The following is a 15880-nucleotide window of genomic DNA, read 5'->3' on the forward strand; positions in this document are numbered from 1 at the left end:
AGTGAAATTAAAGTGTTCAGGTAATGATACATCTGTATAAATCAAATTAAATGTTTGGTTTGCGTTTCTGACTTTCTGAAAAATTCTGTTGAAACTTGACTTGAGTTACCTTGTAGAAGAGAAGAATGAAGTTGATGGCAAAACACACAAACAGAGCCAGGAAACGCAGGTTGTAGAAGTTACGAGCCAGGTAGTTCTGTAGGAGAAAAGTTTAATGAAAGGTGAGATCAACAGCTGACTGCTTTGTAATGACCTATCCAAAGGAATGAGTACTGAACCAAACAATATTGAAGAAAAAAGCTTTATGAAGCATAAGTAGTGTGAGAGCTCACCAGCATCTTGGTCCTATAAACGTCCAGGAAGGCAAAGATAGTCAACATGAAGCTGGGCGACGCCTCCTTCAGCTGACTCGGCCTGGTCTTGGGCTTCTCCTCTGCCACTGGCTCCTTGGCCTCCTCCTCCTTTGGCTTGTCCTCCTTCTCCTGGTTCTCTGTGCTGTATTCAAAACAGTTTGTTTTATTTTGAACGATGACAATTAATTTTCCTCTCACTTCATTTTACTCACTCTGCTTTCTCTGGTTCGCTCTCGGTGGTTTCGGCGGGCTTGGCAGCAGCTTTCTGCAAGAAGAGCGACATGTTTTCATGAGTTGAGAGACTGAATGGAAGTTATAATGAAAAACAGACTTCTACAGTTTAAAATCATTCATCACTAACATGAAGTTACTGAGTTGCAAACCTTCTTGTGATCAGCACTGGACGTCTCTGCAGTCAACTCGGACACATCGCCCAGGCCCGGCTCCACGTGTTTTCCTCCTTCCCTCTTTGGCATCGACAGCAGCTCCAACATGGCGTCGACCTCTGCTATGTCTCCAGCCGGCGCCATGGCTGTGTCCAAGCTTCCCGAGGACTCTATGGCCTCTACTTTCTCCCCTTCAATCACATCTCCGTGAATACCAAACTGGGTCGGGTCAGGCATGTTTCCGAGGATGTCCGTCACCTTTATGTTCTTGGCTCCCTCAACAAGGCCACCGCCAAACATGGAGGACCAGATGACGTGGAAGAACCCAAAGATGAGGCCGTAGATTCCCTTGAAGAAGCCGGTGAAGAGCATCCAGAAGAAGGAGAAGAAGCCGGTGATGATCTCCCTGATGCTCAGCTTCTTGATTTTCTTGAACTGCTTGCGCACGCTTTTGATAGACAAGACTTCGCGCACGTGGGCGAACTTCTTCTTGACCGCGCGGCATGCGGTGGTGAAAGCTGAGGCGGACTCCTGGCCGCCTTCTTCCTCTCCGGCCTGCTCGTCCCCGTCCTCCTCTTCCTCCTCCTCAGGCTGTTCAACCACATCTGGCTCGGAGATCTGTGAGGCCAGCTGCATCTCAAAAATGGTGTCCTCGCAGAAATTCACAAACATCTCCATCTTCTCGCTCTCCGTGCCCTCGTTGACCACATCAAAGATGAACTGACGCTTGGACTCCTTGACCTGCGGCTTCTCCCACTGCTCGCGGCTCGACTCGCTGATCTCGAAGTACACCCGCTCGATCCTCTTTGCGCTGCCCATGATTTCAATGCGACCCAGATAAGGCTCGAAGTAGCTGAGCACGCTCTCCGCCAGGTCCAAGAAAGTGGTGAGCCTGGTGTCGTGTGGCATGTGTTCAGACAGGTTGGTCAGCAGCACCGCCACGTTGAAGCCGATATCTTTGGCCGGCTCGTGGAAACGCTCCACAAACTCCTTGTAATTGAACATGTCGTTCTCGTCGGCCTCTGCACACGAGAGCAGGAACTCAATCTCAGACTGGTTGTACTGCATCTGGCTCTCCATCGACTTCTGGAACTCCTTCTTCGAAATCATGCCTTTAAACTCGGGATCGTACTCTTTGAAGCTGTCGGAGGACGTCAGGTCCTTCAGTTTGAGGAACATATCGAAGAACTTGAGGATCATCTCCACATTGCTAGAAGACTCCACCAGGGTGTCAACCATCTGCTTACCAATCGTACCATTCACCACATTACCTGATTTCAGACAAACACAATGCGTTATGCAGGCTACTACATGACTGAGAAACAATAAAGACGTGTAGTAGAATTGTGTGTTTGTGTTACAGATATTTTGAGATGTTCAGTCAACAGATTTTCTGTCTTTTGTCATGTCTTTGACAGCGGCTGACAGCCTCAGGCTCTTACCCTCTAGCAGAGACAGCAACATGACAACCATGTCCTTCTGTAAATCCATCAGCTCCTTCAGCAGCTCAATCTGACTGGCGTCCTACAAGGAGATAAGAGTCTTTTTGTTAAAGCTTTTCTCTGAGGGTAAGAACAAACCAAAGCTGTTTAGACTCAAAGAGTTCACCTATCAGCAATGTGTTATCCAAGTAAGATAATCCTTAAATAGAGGCTGAATAAAGTTATGTAAAAAAAATACAAAATGATCAATGTGTTGTAGTTTTAGCCTTGTTCAGACTGACAGCCCAAATCTTTTTGTTGGCATATCCAGATTAATTTGATAAGAACAACAAAAAAACACATGAAATTCAGAGGTGTGCATCTAACTCCAGGCGCTCAAATCCGATTTCAAAGTCTCTTACAACACTTGCAACGTGAAACACAACGACAACGTAAAGTCCAAGTGACGGAGGTGCTGAAAGAATCCATGCTGTTACTAACACAGCTCTAAGGAGGACAGGAAGGACAATGGACAGAAGTTGGAATAAATCGTCTGCACCATGACACAAAAGTGCGATTGTTGACGGGAGAAACGATAGGTTTCCATTTGTCATGCTTCGGCGTTGGATACCTGCATCAACATTGTAGCTACATTGTTACGGACGCCTTCGTTGTTATCACAGCAGCCCATGCACGTAGATTGGTGATGGCTGGATAGAAATCCAATCTAAACTCACTTGCAAACATCCTTGTGGACTGTCAGACCATAAGATCTGGTTTGAGATGTAAATCGGAACGCAGCGTTTCCCAACCTGCACGTCAGGACACTTCAAGGGGTACCAAGATATATTTTAGATGAGATGAGTAGAGGAGTAACAAAGGAAAGAGCACTTCTGTTTCTTGTCACTCCCCTTTGCCTTTTTCTTGTCAAATACTGATAAACTTTACCTCTTCAGTCCTCCTAAAAGCCTTAAAATTAAAACCATCCTTACAGCTCAGGTCCAGATTGAGAGTGTAGCCTGTGATGATGAGGGGTCGTAGACAAGCAGACTTTGTCTTATTTTAAAGGGTCCAAAGCCAGAATAGGTTGGGAATCGCTGCTATGTATGCTATGCGATGTAGACTCTGGTAAAAATGGTTATAAAATTTATAAAATTAAATATTTCAACAAACACTGTGTCACATGACATATGTGCTTGTTTCAATTCAACAATGAGAGCTGAAGTCGAAAATGTATATTTTTGAAAACGAGATGTTTTAAGAGTAGAAAAACAAGGTTAAACAATAAAATAATAATGATAAACAAGGTTTATTGTACCTGAGAGAGCTTCATTTGCATGTTGGCAAATACATGCAAGAAGCCCACAACTGCATCCCACAGTCTGCTGTGAGCTAAACTCTGCTGGTTCCCAATGCACGGGCCCTGTGAGAATAAAAGAGAGAGGAGAAAAAGATCTTTGATGAAAGTAATTTATGTTTTTACATTGTGGACTCAACAGTGTTGACTGAAGCTTCAGCATCTTACCTGAATATACTCAGTCAGTGAGTTGAATATCTGTTTGGCGACAGATAAAGCTTTGGAGAAGTTGAGTTTTCCAGTCTCATCAATGACATCTTTTCCGGAGTAGTACCAGTAGAAGTCACTGATAGATTCCTAGAGAGCACGATCACATTGATGGACAATGAAAATGGTGGCGCGAGTAATTGTTTGAGAGCATTTTGCGGCTTTATATTTTTGTTCCACACACCTGAAGACGGAGCAGATAGTCCACAGTGCTGATAATGATGTTGACTGTGGTTGTGTTCCCAGTTTGGGTTCTCAGGAAGTTCTGGAAATCTAACAGAAAGAGACTTTTTCTCGTCCATGTACTTTCCGCCTGTTACGGATCATTGTGCCCTCGTGTTGCAGTGAAGAAACAACTTACACCAACAGAACAATGCTCCAGTCTACGATGAAGATACATGACTATAAATTAAACACAAGTCCGACCTCACCTCCATTGTGGCCCTCGCACAGAAGTTGCAAAAACCGGAACAGATCTTTTGTAAACTCATCATTCTGCAGCACCTTTGAACCTTAAAAGAAAATACATATTGGTGACCAAAATTGAGAATGTACATGAAATAATCAAAGTATTTATTTATTTAAAGTCTTAGAATATGTGAAACCCCCTCAGAAGCAATAAATGAGGCAAGCAGGGCAGGTTTCATGTTCAAAACATGTTTGAAGTCCAGGGCCTTTAGATTGCAGGTTCGAAACTGAATCCAAAGTATTTTTTTTGTAAAAATGCTCTTGTATTAAACAGTGGAACACTAGGACATTTCCATAAGCTGGAGGAAGCCTGATAACTTTCACATGTAGGCCAGGATTAAGCCTGATGAAGGTGTCATTTAAAAAAACAAATAAAGCAGACAGACATCAGTGTTTCCCCTTAACATTATATTGGTCATTTATGAATTTCTACAATAGATACATTTCTAAAATCAATAAATATATAGTTATTTATATTCTTTTATTAGACAATCTTTTAATAGATGCATTTCAAGATTCCCACACTGTCTGACAATAAACCTAAGCAGTTAGCAACATTTAAGTTCTTTGAAAGAGAGTTGACCAAGTTGCTAAAGTTGGAGTGCCCCCCGCATTCTGACCTTTACGGTAAATACATTAAAACGGCCCAGAATACTTGGGTGTTAACACAGACTATATACAAAATACATATATGGAAATTAGATTAATCGGATTATATTACCAGTAAGGTAAATTTGGTTGCAGGAAAAGGAAAATCCTGACAACACAGATACATTTAAACCTCGAAACAACTATATTTTTAATGTCTATATAAAGCGCTTAACACATTTATCAGACCACCTGTCATAAAAATGAGAAAAAATAAATATATTTTATAAATCTTTTAAAGGCTTGTTTAAAACTAAATTGTTATAATTCACCTTTTTATACCAGCTTCTCTGAGAAATCAGAAATTAATCAAGCAGAACATTCAACCACTAAAAATATTTTTTCTGTTCAGGAATGCAATCAAATAACTATAATTTGACATCTTAATCAAGAAATAATGTGCTTTACTATTTTTCCTTTTTTTGTTGTAAAACAGCATAATTGAAAATTGAAAATTCATGAAAATTCATGGATAACAATAATAATAATAATAATAATAATAATTATTATATTTTAGCAATTAAAATATATTTTCGGTTAAAGAGTTTCTACATACTGGTGTATTAACCATTACAGAAACATAAAACAATATTTTATAAATTACTTATGCTGTAAATTTAGGACAGCTGTGGCATAAATCTGTTAAGCACTGTACATACCTAACTTACAAACGTACCCCTCCGGGACAGTTGATATAGGGGAAACACTGGACGTGGTTACATAAATTCGCTTTAAAAATCAACTAGATAATCCAGTCAACAGAGCTAAACAAAATGAGCACACATACATTTCTGTGAGCAGATAAAAACCATGTGAAAGTTAGACATCTGTATGGAAACCAGCTTTGTGAAATAGGCCCCAAATCCAAAGCAAGAAAAAGCTTTGCTTAGGCTGTGGAGGAGTCAGTCAAACCCTTGGGAGGAGGCACTGATAGCCTTAGAACAACAGATTTGAGCATCAGTAATAGGATTTGCATTAGTAAATGTTAACATGTAAGGAATGGGAACAAATAACACACAAAAGGACAAGCAATGGGTTCTTTTTGTGTACACTCTGCATGCACGGTTTGTCCCTTCAGACATCTGGAGGAGGGAGAGGCTGGGAACCAAATAAAGCAGGGAGTATGGACCACAGATATGGAGGAGACATTCAGGGTGGAAGCATAGCCATATCAGGATGATCTAAATTTGCTATTTACCCCGCTGAGTGTGGACTGCCATCGATGTTTTTTTTTTAAATGACAGGAGACAAACAATACACGAAGACATAAGCAAAAAGAGAGGACATCGAGTTACAATACAAAGAATTATGAATATATCCACTAAGTCATGCAGTTAAAAAGAATAGTTTTAGACGAGGGGGGAAATCATAGGCCTGGGTTGTGTCTATGTTCTATCCAACGAGATGAGGACCAAATAAGAGTTCAGTCATGGTAAAAAATTCATAACAGTAACAAAGACACGAGTAGTAACAGTGGATTGTTAAAACACAGAACTCGGTGGAAATGTTTAGCGGAGGACTGAATGATGAAAAGACGGACATAGTTTGAGGTGAAAAGCGTCAAGTGAAGAGTGTTTGTGTTGAAAGTTGGAGGGGCATTTGTTTTAATGCTGGACCATGTCCTCGAAAAGAAGTTGTGTACCGTTAACAGCCACTCTCAGACGTCTGAACTGACGATATCAGCATAGAGGTCAACAGAGAGAGGCATTATATTATTATCATACTGCACATTACACAGGCCAGTAATATAGTTAAAACTCACGCCTCTTCTCTATACTGTAAAAGAAGATGTAAAAGACAACACACTGACGACTTCAGTGACTTCAAGACTGTAGCGCAGGCAACAAACTAGTTATTTTAACCCTTGTGCCTCACTAGGGATGTTTAAATTTGACATTTTTTTTCTTCATAATAGGGGTATTGTGTCAACAAACTACCACTTAAAGGGTTAAGATATTAAAAATGATTCATTATTTGTTGGTAATATTCAGGAAAGATGTTCATAACGTATTTTTACAGCAGTCTGCAGAAAGGGAGTTTTTTATTTTTTATTTTGACAAAACAAAAAATAAAAATGCAGTAAAATCATTGCTGTTGATTATCACTGACATAAATGAAACCCCTAGAAATTAGTATACAGAAAATAGAAAATAATAAAGTTTTTGTTGTTTATTTATTTTTTAACAAAAAACAACAGAGGCATAATGTAAACAATGTGGTATTTAAAGGGTTACATTTTTTTTAAATGAATGTTTTGTAATGATGATCAAGACTGATGTCTAAGACATTCAACTCAGTTAAAGTGGAAAATAATATATAGTATTGGGACAGTTTTTTGAGTCTTTGTCCTCTATAGACATCAGCTCAACTATTCTAAAGTGAGGCTCAAGGGTTGATCAAAATTCACATTGATCGCAATGTAATTTTGATTGTTTCATCTACGAGGGCCAAACAGAAACAACTAATTAGGAATTAACATTAACGAAAGGACACTGAGGTTATACAGTTGTCATGGTTCAGCATTAGTTTAGTGAAGGGAAAGGGATTGTTTTGTTGTTTTGTGGTCAAGAGTAAAAACAGGTGCTTCAACAGCAGGAAACTACTAAACTTAAAGAAATAACTGTTTCAAAAAATGTGATGCTCGGAACATTAAGGAAGAGAAAACGGGTTGATCAAACAGCCCATCTAATAATAAAACTTCTCTTAACTTACTTGAACCTTCTTCTGTCACCATGCCAAGTCCTTCTGCTTTGTTCTGCCTCTCAAATGCATTCAAGTCCAAGACACTAGGGAAAGAAACTCAGAAGTAAAACAGCAGCACTTCAGCACAGAAGTTCTTTTCTGCGGTATAGATAATCTAACAGTACCTGCAGGACTGCATCAGTCCTGAGAGACTCTTGAAAAAGCCTGCATCTCTTTTCTCTTTCAGGTAATCAAGCATTTTCTGGGATGAGAAATAAAAGGCATTAAACATCCAGCTGTCTCAGAATATCGTGTGTATGTGTGTATATGGATAGATGGAAAATGATACAGTTAATAGGACATGAAGTTATAGAACATATTGCTGGATATTTGAGCTGCACAATCTGACCTGCTGAACTTGCACATTGCCTCCATTTAAGATGGAGATTCCCAGTTTGAGGGTGCAGGACACCATGGGGCCCAGACGACCTGATGAAAAAAGGAATGAAGCTGCAAGTCAACAACATGGAGGACAGAAGCACTTTTGACTGAAAACAAAGGCAAAATCCCTGCAGCAGGACAGATGGTCTGTAAAAATAACAAAAATACCATGTGACAAGGATATATTTTGGGTTATGAAAATATACATGTTGTGACTTTCTGTGCTGTAAAATGGGCTCGTAAGTATTTCGCCCAGTTTTTTATTAAATTTTCCATTTAATAGAACATTCAAGGCAACAAAAAAAAAGAAAAAACAATAATAAACAGGACAAGGAAACAAACAATAATACAGGCCAGATAACAAATAGGAGGGAAGGAGAAGAAAGAGAAAGAGAGAGAAAGAAAAAAAAAGATGGGGATGAATAAAAGATGAGCCCAGGAAATGGCAGCACACAATGAGAAAGTATTATAACTATTACTATTACTATGATTATTATTATTATTATTATTATTATTATTATTATTATTATTATTATTAATAATAATAATAATAATAATAATAATAATAATAATAATAATAATAATAATAATAGTCAATTGCTAAATTGGAAAAAAAGCGAGAGAAAAAATAAATTTAAAAAGGTTATACAAATAATGATAATTTTTTAAAAAGTAAATTATTGAATTAAAAAAAGGAGCTTGATTAAAAAAAGAATAGGATACACAACTGGTTGAACTGTCAAAAAAACAAAGGCAACTACTTGCTATCAGCTGAATACGCTTGTAAAACAGCAAAAACAAATTATTTACTGAGCTGCAGAAAGAATCGGGCCAACGTTACCTTTACTGGCGCTGATCATTTGCAGCACCATCTCAGCGGCCCCACGGGCATGCAGCCTCGCCTGCTGATACAGGATCTTCTGCTTTTCCATCTCTTTTTCCTGAGGAGCAACACACACACACACACACACACACACACACACACACACACACACACACACACACACACACACACACACACACACACACACACACACACACACACACACACACACACAGCAGTCAATACCGGAACAAATTCACAAAACACCTCTTGTGAATTCTTTGCTTTGTAACACACATAACAAAACTTTCTGCTAACAGAAAGAATAAAGTAAGAGAACCTCTGCCTGAATGAAAGCATACCTCAAAAGTCTTTTCTTTCTCTTCATCCTCTTCTTCCTCCTCATCCTCTGCACAGCTCTGAAGAAACAAAGGTCAACATTCAAAGCCTTTCCTGAGTAAGTTCTACCAGAATTATTTGAACATAAAAAGAACTTAAAGGCTACTACCTTTGCCATCATGTCTGCATATGCGATATACAAAGGATCTTCTTCCAAGTAACTGAAAAGAAGTGAAGTTAAGTCACAATCTATCAAGTCAAAAACAAATAAATATATCTAAATACTGCATCCTCATTCAATTAAACATCTATAGGACATATATACTGTATTTCAGCATTGAGTCAAGTTAGAAACCTGATAGAACACATTCATGGGGGAATGATTTATTGACTTTTTAAATATTAAAATGAAACCACAAATAAGCAACATCATTAAACATAATATCGCCCAACTTTGCCTGCCAAAAACAAGCCCATATTCAGTCATTTAACCCTCTCACCTTCTCTCTGTCAGAGCGTTGTGGCTGAAGTGGAGGATGAGTTGGTGGAGAGGGTCTGGCTGGATCTCAGCCACCTCCTCTTCCTCCTCCTCCACAATTTTCATCGGGGTTTTCTGCAGGAGTCCACAGGTGACAACCGTTAGCTCTGCCCATGTTTAATCTGAACACTAATCATCCCTTTCATCCCTAAAATGTATTTTCCTTTAAATATCTTCTTTAACTCACAATTGTGTCCAATCACATATTTGTCAAAAAACACTGAAATGAATCAGAAACATTCAACTAGCACAGGCATGCAGATGAGGCTTTTGTGACATCCTGGTGATCCGTGGAAAGGACAGGGGCGAGGAAGTTAAGAGTGTTTGATGAACAGTTGGAACCAGTTTTCAAAGACATGCATGTTACAGCAAACAGATGCAAGCAGTAAGCTATTTGGTGATATGGCTTTGAACATGAAGAATGACCCTGACAGTACAGGAGCCTAACAAAGAGGGACTACCACAACTACACAGAGAGTCCAAACTAATCGGATAAAATTGTAGACACTAAAAGAAATCTTCCTCAACAAGAAGCAGCTGTATCTAAGGCTGTACTTGATTATTTAATGGTTTTTAGTCTTGATGAATTTGCTGCACATCTGCATTACAAAGATCTATTATGAAATGTGATCTCCACATGACTACGCGAGCATGCCACTGACGTCACGGCCACAGGACGTACTGTAACGTCACCTTCACACTCACACTACAGACTTACAGAGTACAGCGAACAGACAACTGATGGGTTGGATCCAGATCTGACAGCCAAACAGCTAGTGACTCCTAGAGAAAGGCCCTCCTCCTTACCACTGCCGTCAGAAAGGCAAAGCCTGCTTTTCTAGAGCTGTGAGCGCCGGAGCTGGCCCTGTGTCTCCTGAGTTGGTCATGCAGCCTCTGACCCCTGACGGATCTCTGTTTGAAGGGTTTTGCACGCCTAGAGCGGGACACACCCCTGGGTGCTTTGGGCGAGGTCCCCACCCGGGCGCGCTCCCAAGGCTCGACGGGCGCGGAGCTAAAGAAGCATTCGGCAGACAGGACTGGCAGAGGGGTGCCAACGCAGGGCACGTGGGGCAAGGGCAAGGCGAGCCCAGTACTTACTGCCAGATCCTGAACTAGCTTCTCCTCAAAGGAGTACTCCTCTGCCTCTATCCAAAGTCTCTGATAGGCCGGGATGAAGAAGTTGATAGCGCGATGCCTGGGGAGGGGGGAGGTGAGGGGAGGTGGGGAGGAATGGAGGGGAGTGGGGAGGGAGGTACAGTGGCATTAGGGCGGGTTCTGGTGAGTTTTTTGGAGGAGACAGGAAGGAGAGATGTAGGGGGGAGGAAGGGGTTACAGGAAGTGCAGTTCAGGCAGGGTGGTGATTGGTCAATGTGGGACCCACTGGCTCTTCTGACTGGTCACGTTTGGTGTCTAAAATAACTGCAGTTACTTCCATCAGGTTGGAAAAATCATTAGAGGAGCATGCACACTTTGGGGGAGATATGCAGTTTTACAACAAATTGGTGCAACAACAAATTCCTCTCTTGCAATTATTAGATTTACATCACAGGTTTTTACTTTATTCCTTCAGAATTTTTCAGTCTGGATCCTTATTCCCATGTTTTTCTGTGTAAGTGACTAATGGGCCTTGTTTGTTTTAAGTGGTCCAGTAGTAAGTGAAAGAACTTTACAGGAAAATAAAATGTTTTTCTCAAACTTTTTCTTGATTCGGTCTGTATGTTATTGTGTCTAACCAAGTCTTGTTTAAAGGGGAAGTCTTGTTCTGCAATCTTTAAAGTTGACTTGTTGCTGAAAGACAGTGATGGAAACAAACATGAGAGTTGGAGAGAGGAGTGCAGGGAAAAGAGTTTGTTGTGTTGGAGTACCGAAAGTGTTGCTGTTATCTAAAAGATTTTCAATGTGATGGGTGAATATATTTAGATGATTTTGACAACGAGAGAGAGGTCACTGAATTCAATGACTGCCTGTATTTATTCGAGCTAAAGTATACTACAGATGAAGAGCTGCTACAAACTGAAGTATGGGTGAGGAGAGAGAGAGGGAGAACCAGCTGCTGCAAGGCTGCAAAGCTCGGGAGAAAGGTGGTGTTCATGTGGGAGCTGTGACCCTTCACTCTGTGATATTGTTAAGTGTGAAATGCTGCTGGCTGATTCAAATATAAAAATGAGAGTTCTCCTTGAGCAAGACTTGTTAGACACAAGAACAAACAGATTGGGTGTAGTGAAAGGTAAAGAAAAACATTTTATTTCTCTGTAGGGCGTTTTTTTTCATAAAGTTGTCAGACACTAATAATAGCAATTTGAGCCTGTCAGTTGCAAAAACAAGCCCTTTAAGTGGACTTGCATCAACGGTGTTATTACGTTTTAGCCTGTTTCGCTGCAGGGCATCGCTCAATAGTAGACTCATTTAAAAAATTGTTTCCCCTATTAGTCACTTAGACACAAACACAGAAAGATAATTTCCAGGTTGAAAAATCCAAAAGTTTTTTGTTCAAAAAGATGCACAGATCTGTTGTAAAACTGCACAACCTTTGGTAAAATGTCAGATGAAAAAACACATCTCTAAATCATCATAAGAGCAGGAAGCAAAATATCATGAAACAGCTTTTATATTGTATGTTACTGGAACCAAGCATACTTTTGTAAACCTGGCAGCCAACTAATGAAAGTCAAAATAGTTTTCAATAGATTTCTGTCTGTCTGTCTTCTTCTCTCCTTTCTTCATTCCTTCCTTCAGGGTACACCTGAAATGAGACAAAGGCCTGAAGCCGCAGTGTGTTTCCACTTTCCAAATGACTTTGTTTCAGTCAATTCCTGGGCACATTCTAGCTGACCAATCAGAATCAACAGTGCAGAAACAATTGGTTGCTAGGCAGAGATCGGTCCACAGCCTGGTGGATGAAGGGGGGGTTGAACAGATGAAGCATTCGCCCTGTAGTGTCACTTTACCGTCAGCAGGGAGAACAGGCGGTCAAAGCTGGAGGCTTTGAACGCCCTTTCCAGCCAAACCTCCCGATAGCCATTCAGGAAGTAATTATTATTTTTGTATCTGAGGGAGGATGAGGTAGTGTTATGCAAGAAAACAACACAGAGGAGAGAATGTCATTAGGGAGGTGATGGAGGGTTTACATGGGCACACATTTAAGAAGAAAAATGCCCCACACCCCCCCACAACTACTGGTGATTGCTTGTTATGTACGGTTAGATTGAGACAAAACAATGTCTTAATTGTTTTTAAATAGTTCATGTCAATAATTAATTATTGACATTATTGACATTGTAAATCTGTTCCACACGTGAGACAGGTGTAAAGGAGACACACCTGGGTAGATTGTAGAGTGGAGCCATGCGGAAACAAGCCACCACAGCACGCTTACGCTGTTTGGACAGCAGCTTATGCCACACCAGCTTCTTGTTTCTCAGAGGCTGCTCCACCTGAGGGACACAGACATGACAGTCACACGCAGAGTGGGGAACAACTCTGTAGAGATAATGAACATGCTATGTGTGTGTTTTTTAGATTTGATTCAACTTTATTGTCATTGCACATGTCACAAGTACAAAACAACGAAATGCAGATAGCATCTAACCAGAAGTGCTTAAGCAGTAATTAAGTGAATCATAGTGCAATATACACATGTATGGATTGTATAAAAAATGTAGATCTAACTGCACACTAGTGCAAGTAGATGTGTATATATAGTGTAAATGAAGGTGATACATTATGTTCATCAATAATATGTGTGCTGTAGATGAACAAGGTGAAGGTGCAGTTTATTGTGCAGTGACGGTTACTGTATTCCAGTCAGTATGGGTGGTGTCTGTGTCAAAAAAGGAGTTATTTCTGCAACAAATTGATCATTTTCATGATCTATTCAACTTAATCATTTTTTTCAAATTACTTGCTTGTTCAGTCCTAGATCCAAAATATCCAAGTTTAAATTATATGAAACACAGAAAAACACAATTTGGGTCAAAATACCTTCAATTGAGACCAATTTCTTTTTAGGCCAAAAATATATATATATATAAAAAAATAATACATATTTGGAGTACTGAGTGTAGCTGCTAGAAAAGCAATTACATAAAAATGGCTTTAGCGAGTCACCACATTTACAGAGGACTGGTATGATAGGAGTTATGAAATATTTCTAATGGAAATAATCACTTTTTCCATCAGGCTGAAAATGTCAGTTTCCCAAAAATTCCCTTCCTTTGATTAAATTTGTGTTTAATATTTATTTATTCATGTATTTATGTTTTCTCAAATGAAAAAATAACTCGTACTCTATTTTTGTGTTCTAAAAGCTGAAAATCAGAATCAGAATGGATCTTTCTGTAAAAGTATTGAACAAAAGATGACTGTGTGAAATGCGGCTGTTAAGTGATCCAAAATAAAAGGGGAAAATTATACCAAAAAAAAAAAACACATACAGAAAAACAGTAAATCCTCTTGATTCATAACATAGACAACTATACAATTATCAAGACTGTTTTCATTGGATTGTTTGATTACTTGGTGACTTGAAAGTATCTGTGTCACATATTACAGATAACAGACATCTTCCAACGCCGTTGCTAATAATGTATCACCTTGGTAGAAGAACAACCCCAAGGATGCTTATCTGTGAGGTAATTGTAATTTGCTGTTGACTTGTGGGTATAAATGAAGATGGGATGTGTGTTAGTACCTGCTCCAGGTGGAAGACAGCAGCTGAGATGCTCTGCACTCGGTCCACTGTGTGCTCTGTGTTCACGGGTTCTTCGCTCTTCACCACCACGTCCTTATACAGGTTCAGCTGCCACTGGACCGCTGGGTCATCAGACTGTGGCACAATAACAAATCAAGAAATAAACAGCAGTGTTACACTTATAATACTTAAGCTGCTCTTGCTGCTAGAACTGTAACTATTCAAAACATCATCTCACCTTGTCCTGGAGGTGGAAATTCTGACGCAAGTGCTCCTTCACCTCATCATCTGTGTCTTTCTATGAAGGGAAAGAGTATTCACAACAGAGCAGTAGAAATAAAATTAAAGTCAAACTATGATAACCAATAACTCTGCTTTTCACTGTTACTGTTTTTAATGTTTTTGCATGTGTTTTGTCTCTGCTGTTTTGTGTTTTCTCTGTACTCTCAACATCATTGTAAATGAGTGGTTGCCCTCAATGATTCCTCGAGAAATAAATAAAGGATAAATGGAAAAAATTAAAATGGAAATGGTAAAGGTGCTTATGTGCAACATAAAGCTGTCACATTGGACTACAGTACTTTTATAAACATTAAATGTGTACTGTACCAAAGAAGACATGTCATGTTGATAAAGCTCTTTAATTTGCATCCAGACAACTCCTTCTGTATCATCTCTAACACATAATGAAACAGATGCTGCAGTCTGTAATGCTAATAAAGGCTATACAGACTGCAGTGACTATTTTTAACTACAGCCACAGTTACATTCTTTAGATCTGGTCCTGAGGCACCACTCTGGCACTTATATCTTTATTAGGAGATTTAGAAAGTTGTTCTCCAGGAACTTCTAATGATTAACCTCCAACTTCTTTATTATCTCTCTGTGAATCACATTATAAGACCTAAATAACTTAAGATGAATATAAGGACAGTGTAACAAAATTTAGATCTCCTTTATAGAAAAAAAGATCCTTAAAAAAGTGTTTAGTTAGCTACAGTATGATTATCCATTATTACAACACGAGACACACCGATAAACATCATCTTCCTTTTTGTTGCACTACACATACTCAGTTTTCTTTTGCTTACAGAGGCTCCATTCTTTGAAATTCTCACATTCATGTAGTTAAATTATCTTTATCCCTCAATAATTTTAAGTTCAGACTGAAAGCTTACCTGTTAAATCAAGACTCCTAATAGTTTCTTTTCCAGTATAGTTGTCATTGGATCATTACCTCTTATACGTGCTCATACACTCAAATACAATTATCTACCTTTATACACACCCATGTTTTTATTTCTGACTTTTTTGTGTGTGTGCTATAAAATGGCACTTGTATTGCTTTCTTTTTGGTTGTTTTTTGTTGTTGCTTTCTCTCATTGTTGTTGTTGATTTAGTTTTGAATTCTGGTATATGTCTTGGGGAGGTGCTTTTTATAAGCCTATATAGGGTTTTTTAACCTCTCCCGCACTTACTATTCATGTTTCATTTCTGTTTTTTGTAATTGTCTTTTCTTATGGTGCA

At 39.3% G+C, this 15880-nt stretch overlaps 1 protein-coding gene across 2 annotated transcripts in view; it reads right to left on the reverse strand.

Moving 5' to 3' along the window:
- ryr3 (ryanodine receptor 3) overlaps positions 1-15880 on the reverse strand; it is a 147486-nt gene that overhangs the window by 9808 nt on the left and 121798 nt on the right. For both annotated transcript variants that reach the window (XM_059356626.1, XM_059356625.1), the window contains 21 exons: positions 14592-14651; positions 14354-14488; positions 12985-13097; positions 10762-10858; positions 9626-9738; positions 9295-9346; positions 9149-9205; positions 8805-8904; positions 7932-8011; positions 7708-7784; positions 7553-7626; positions 6039-6053; positions 4156-4236; positions 3909-3997; positions 3686-3814; positions 3479-3583; positions 2182-2263; positions 737-2010; positions 566-618; positions 333-495; positions 110-196 (listed from right to left, as the gene is read on the reverse strand). In XM_059356626.1, the coding sequence (XP_059212609.1) occupies positions 110-196; positions 333-495; positions 566-618; positions 737-2010; positions 2182-2263; positions 3479-3583; positions 3686-3814; positions 3909-3997; positions 4156-4236; positions 6039-6053; positions 7553-7626; positions 7708-7784; positions 7932-8011; positions 8805-8904; positions 9149-9205; positions 9295-9346; positions 9626-9738; positions 10762-10858; positions 12985-13097; positions 14354-14488; positions 14592-14651 (3036 nt within the window). The remainder of the gene's footprint in view (positions 1-109; positions 197-332; positions 496-565; positions 619-736; positions 2011-2181; positions 2264-3478; positions 3584-3685; positions 3815-3908; positions 3998-4155; positions 4237-6038; positions 6054-7552; positions 7627-7707; positions 7785-7931; positions 8012-8804; positions 8905-9148; positions 9206-9294; positions 9347-9625; positions 9739-10761; positions 10859-12984; positions 13098-14353; positions 14489-14591; positions 14652-15880) is intronic.

Source organism: Centropristis striata, chromosome 18, assembly GCF_030273125.1.
Source record: "Centropristis striata isolate RG_2023a ecotype Rhode Island chromosome 18, C.striata_1.0, whole genome shotgun sequence".
NCBI lineage: Eukaryota > Metazoa > Chordata > Actinopteri > Perciformes > Serranidae > Centropristis > Centropristis striata.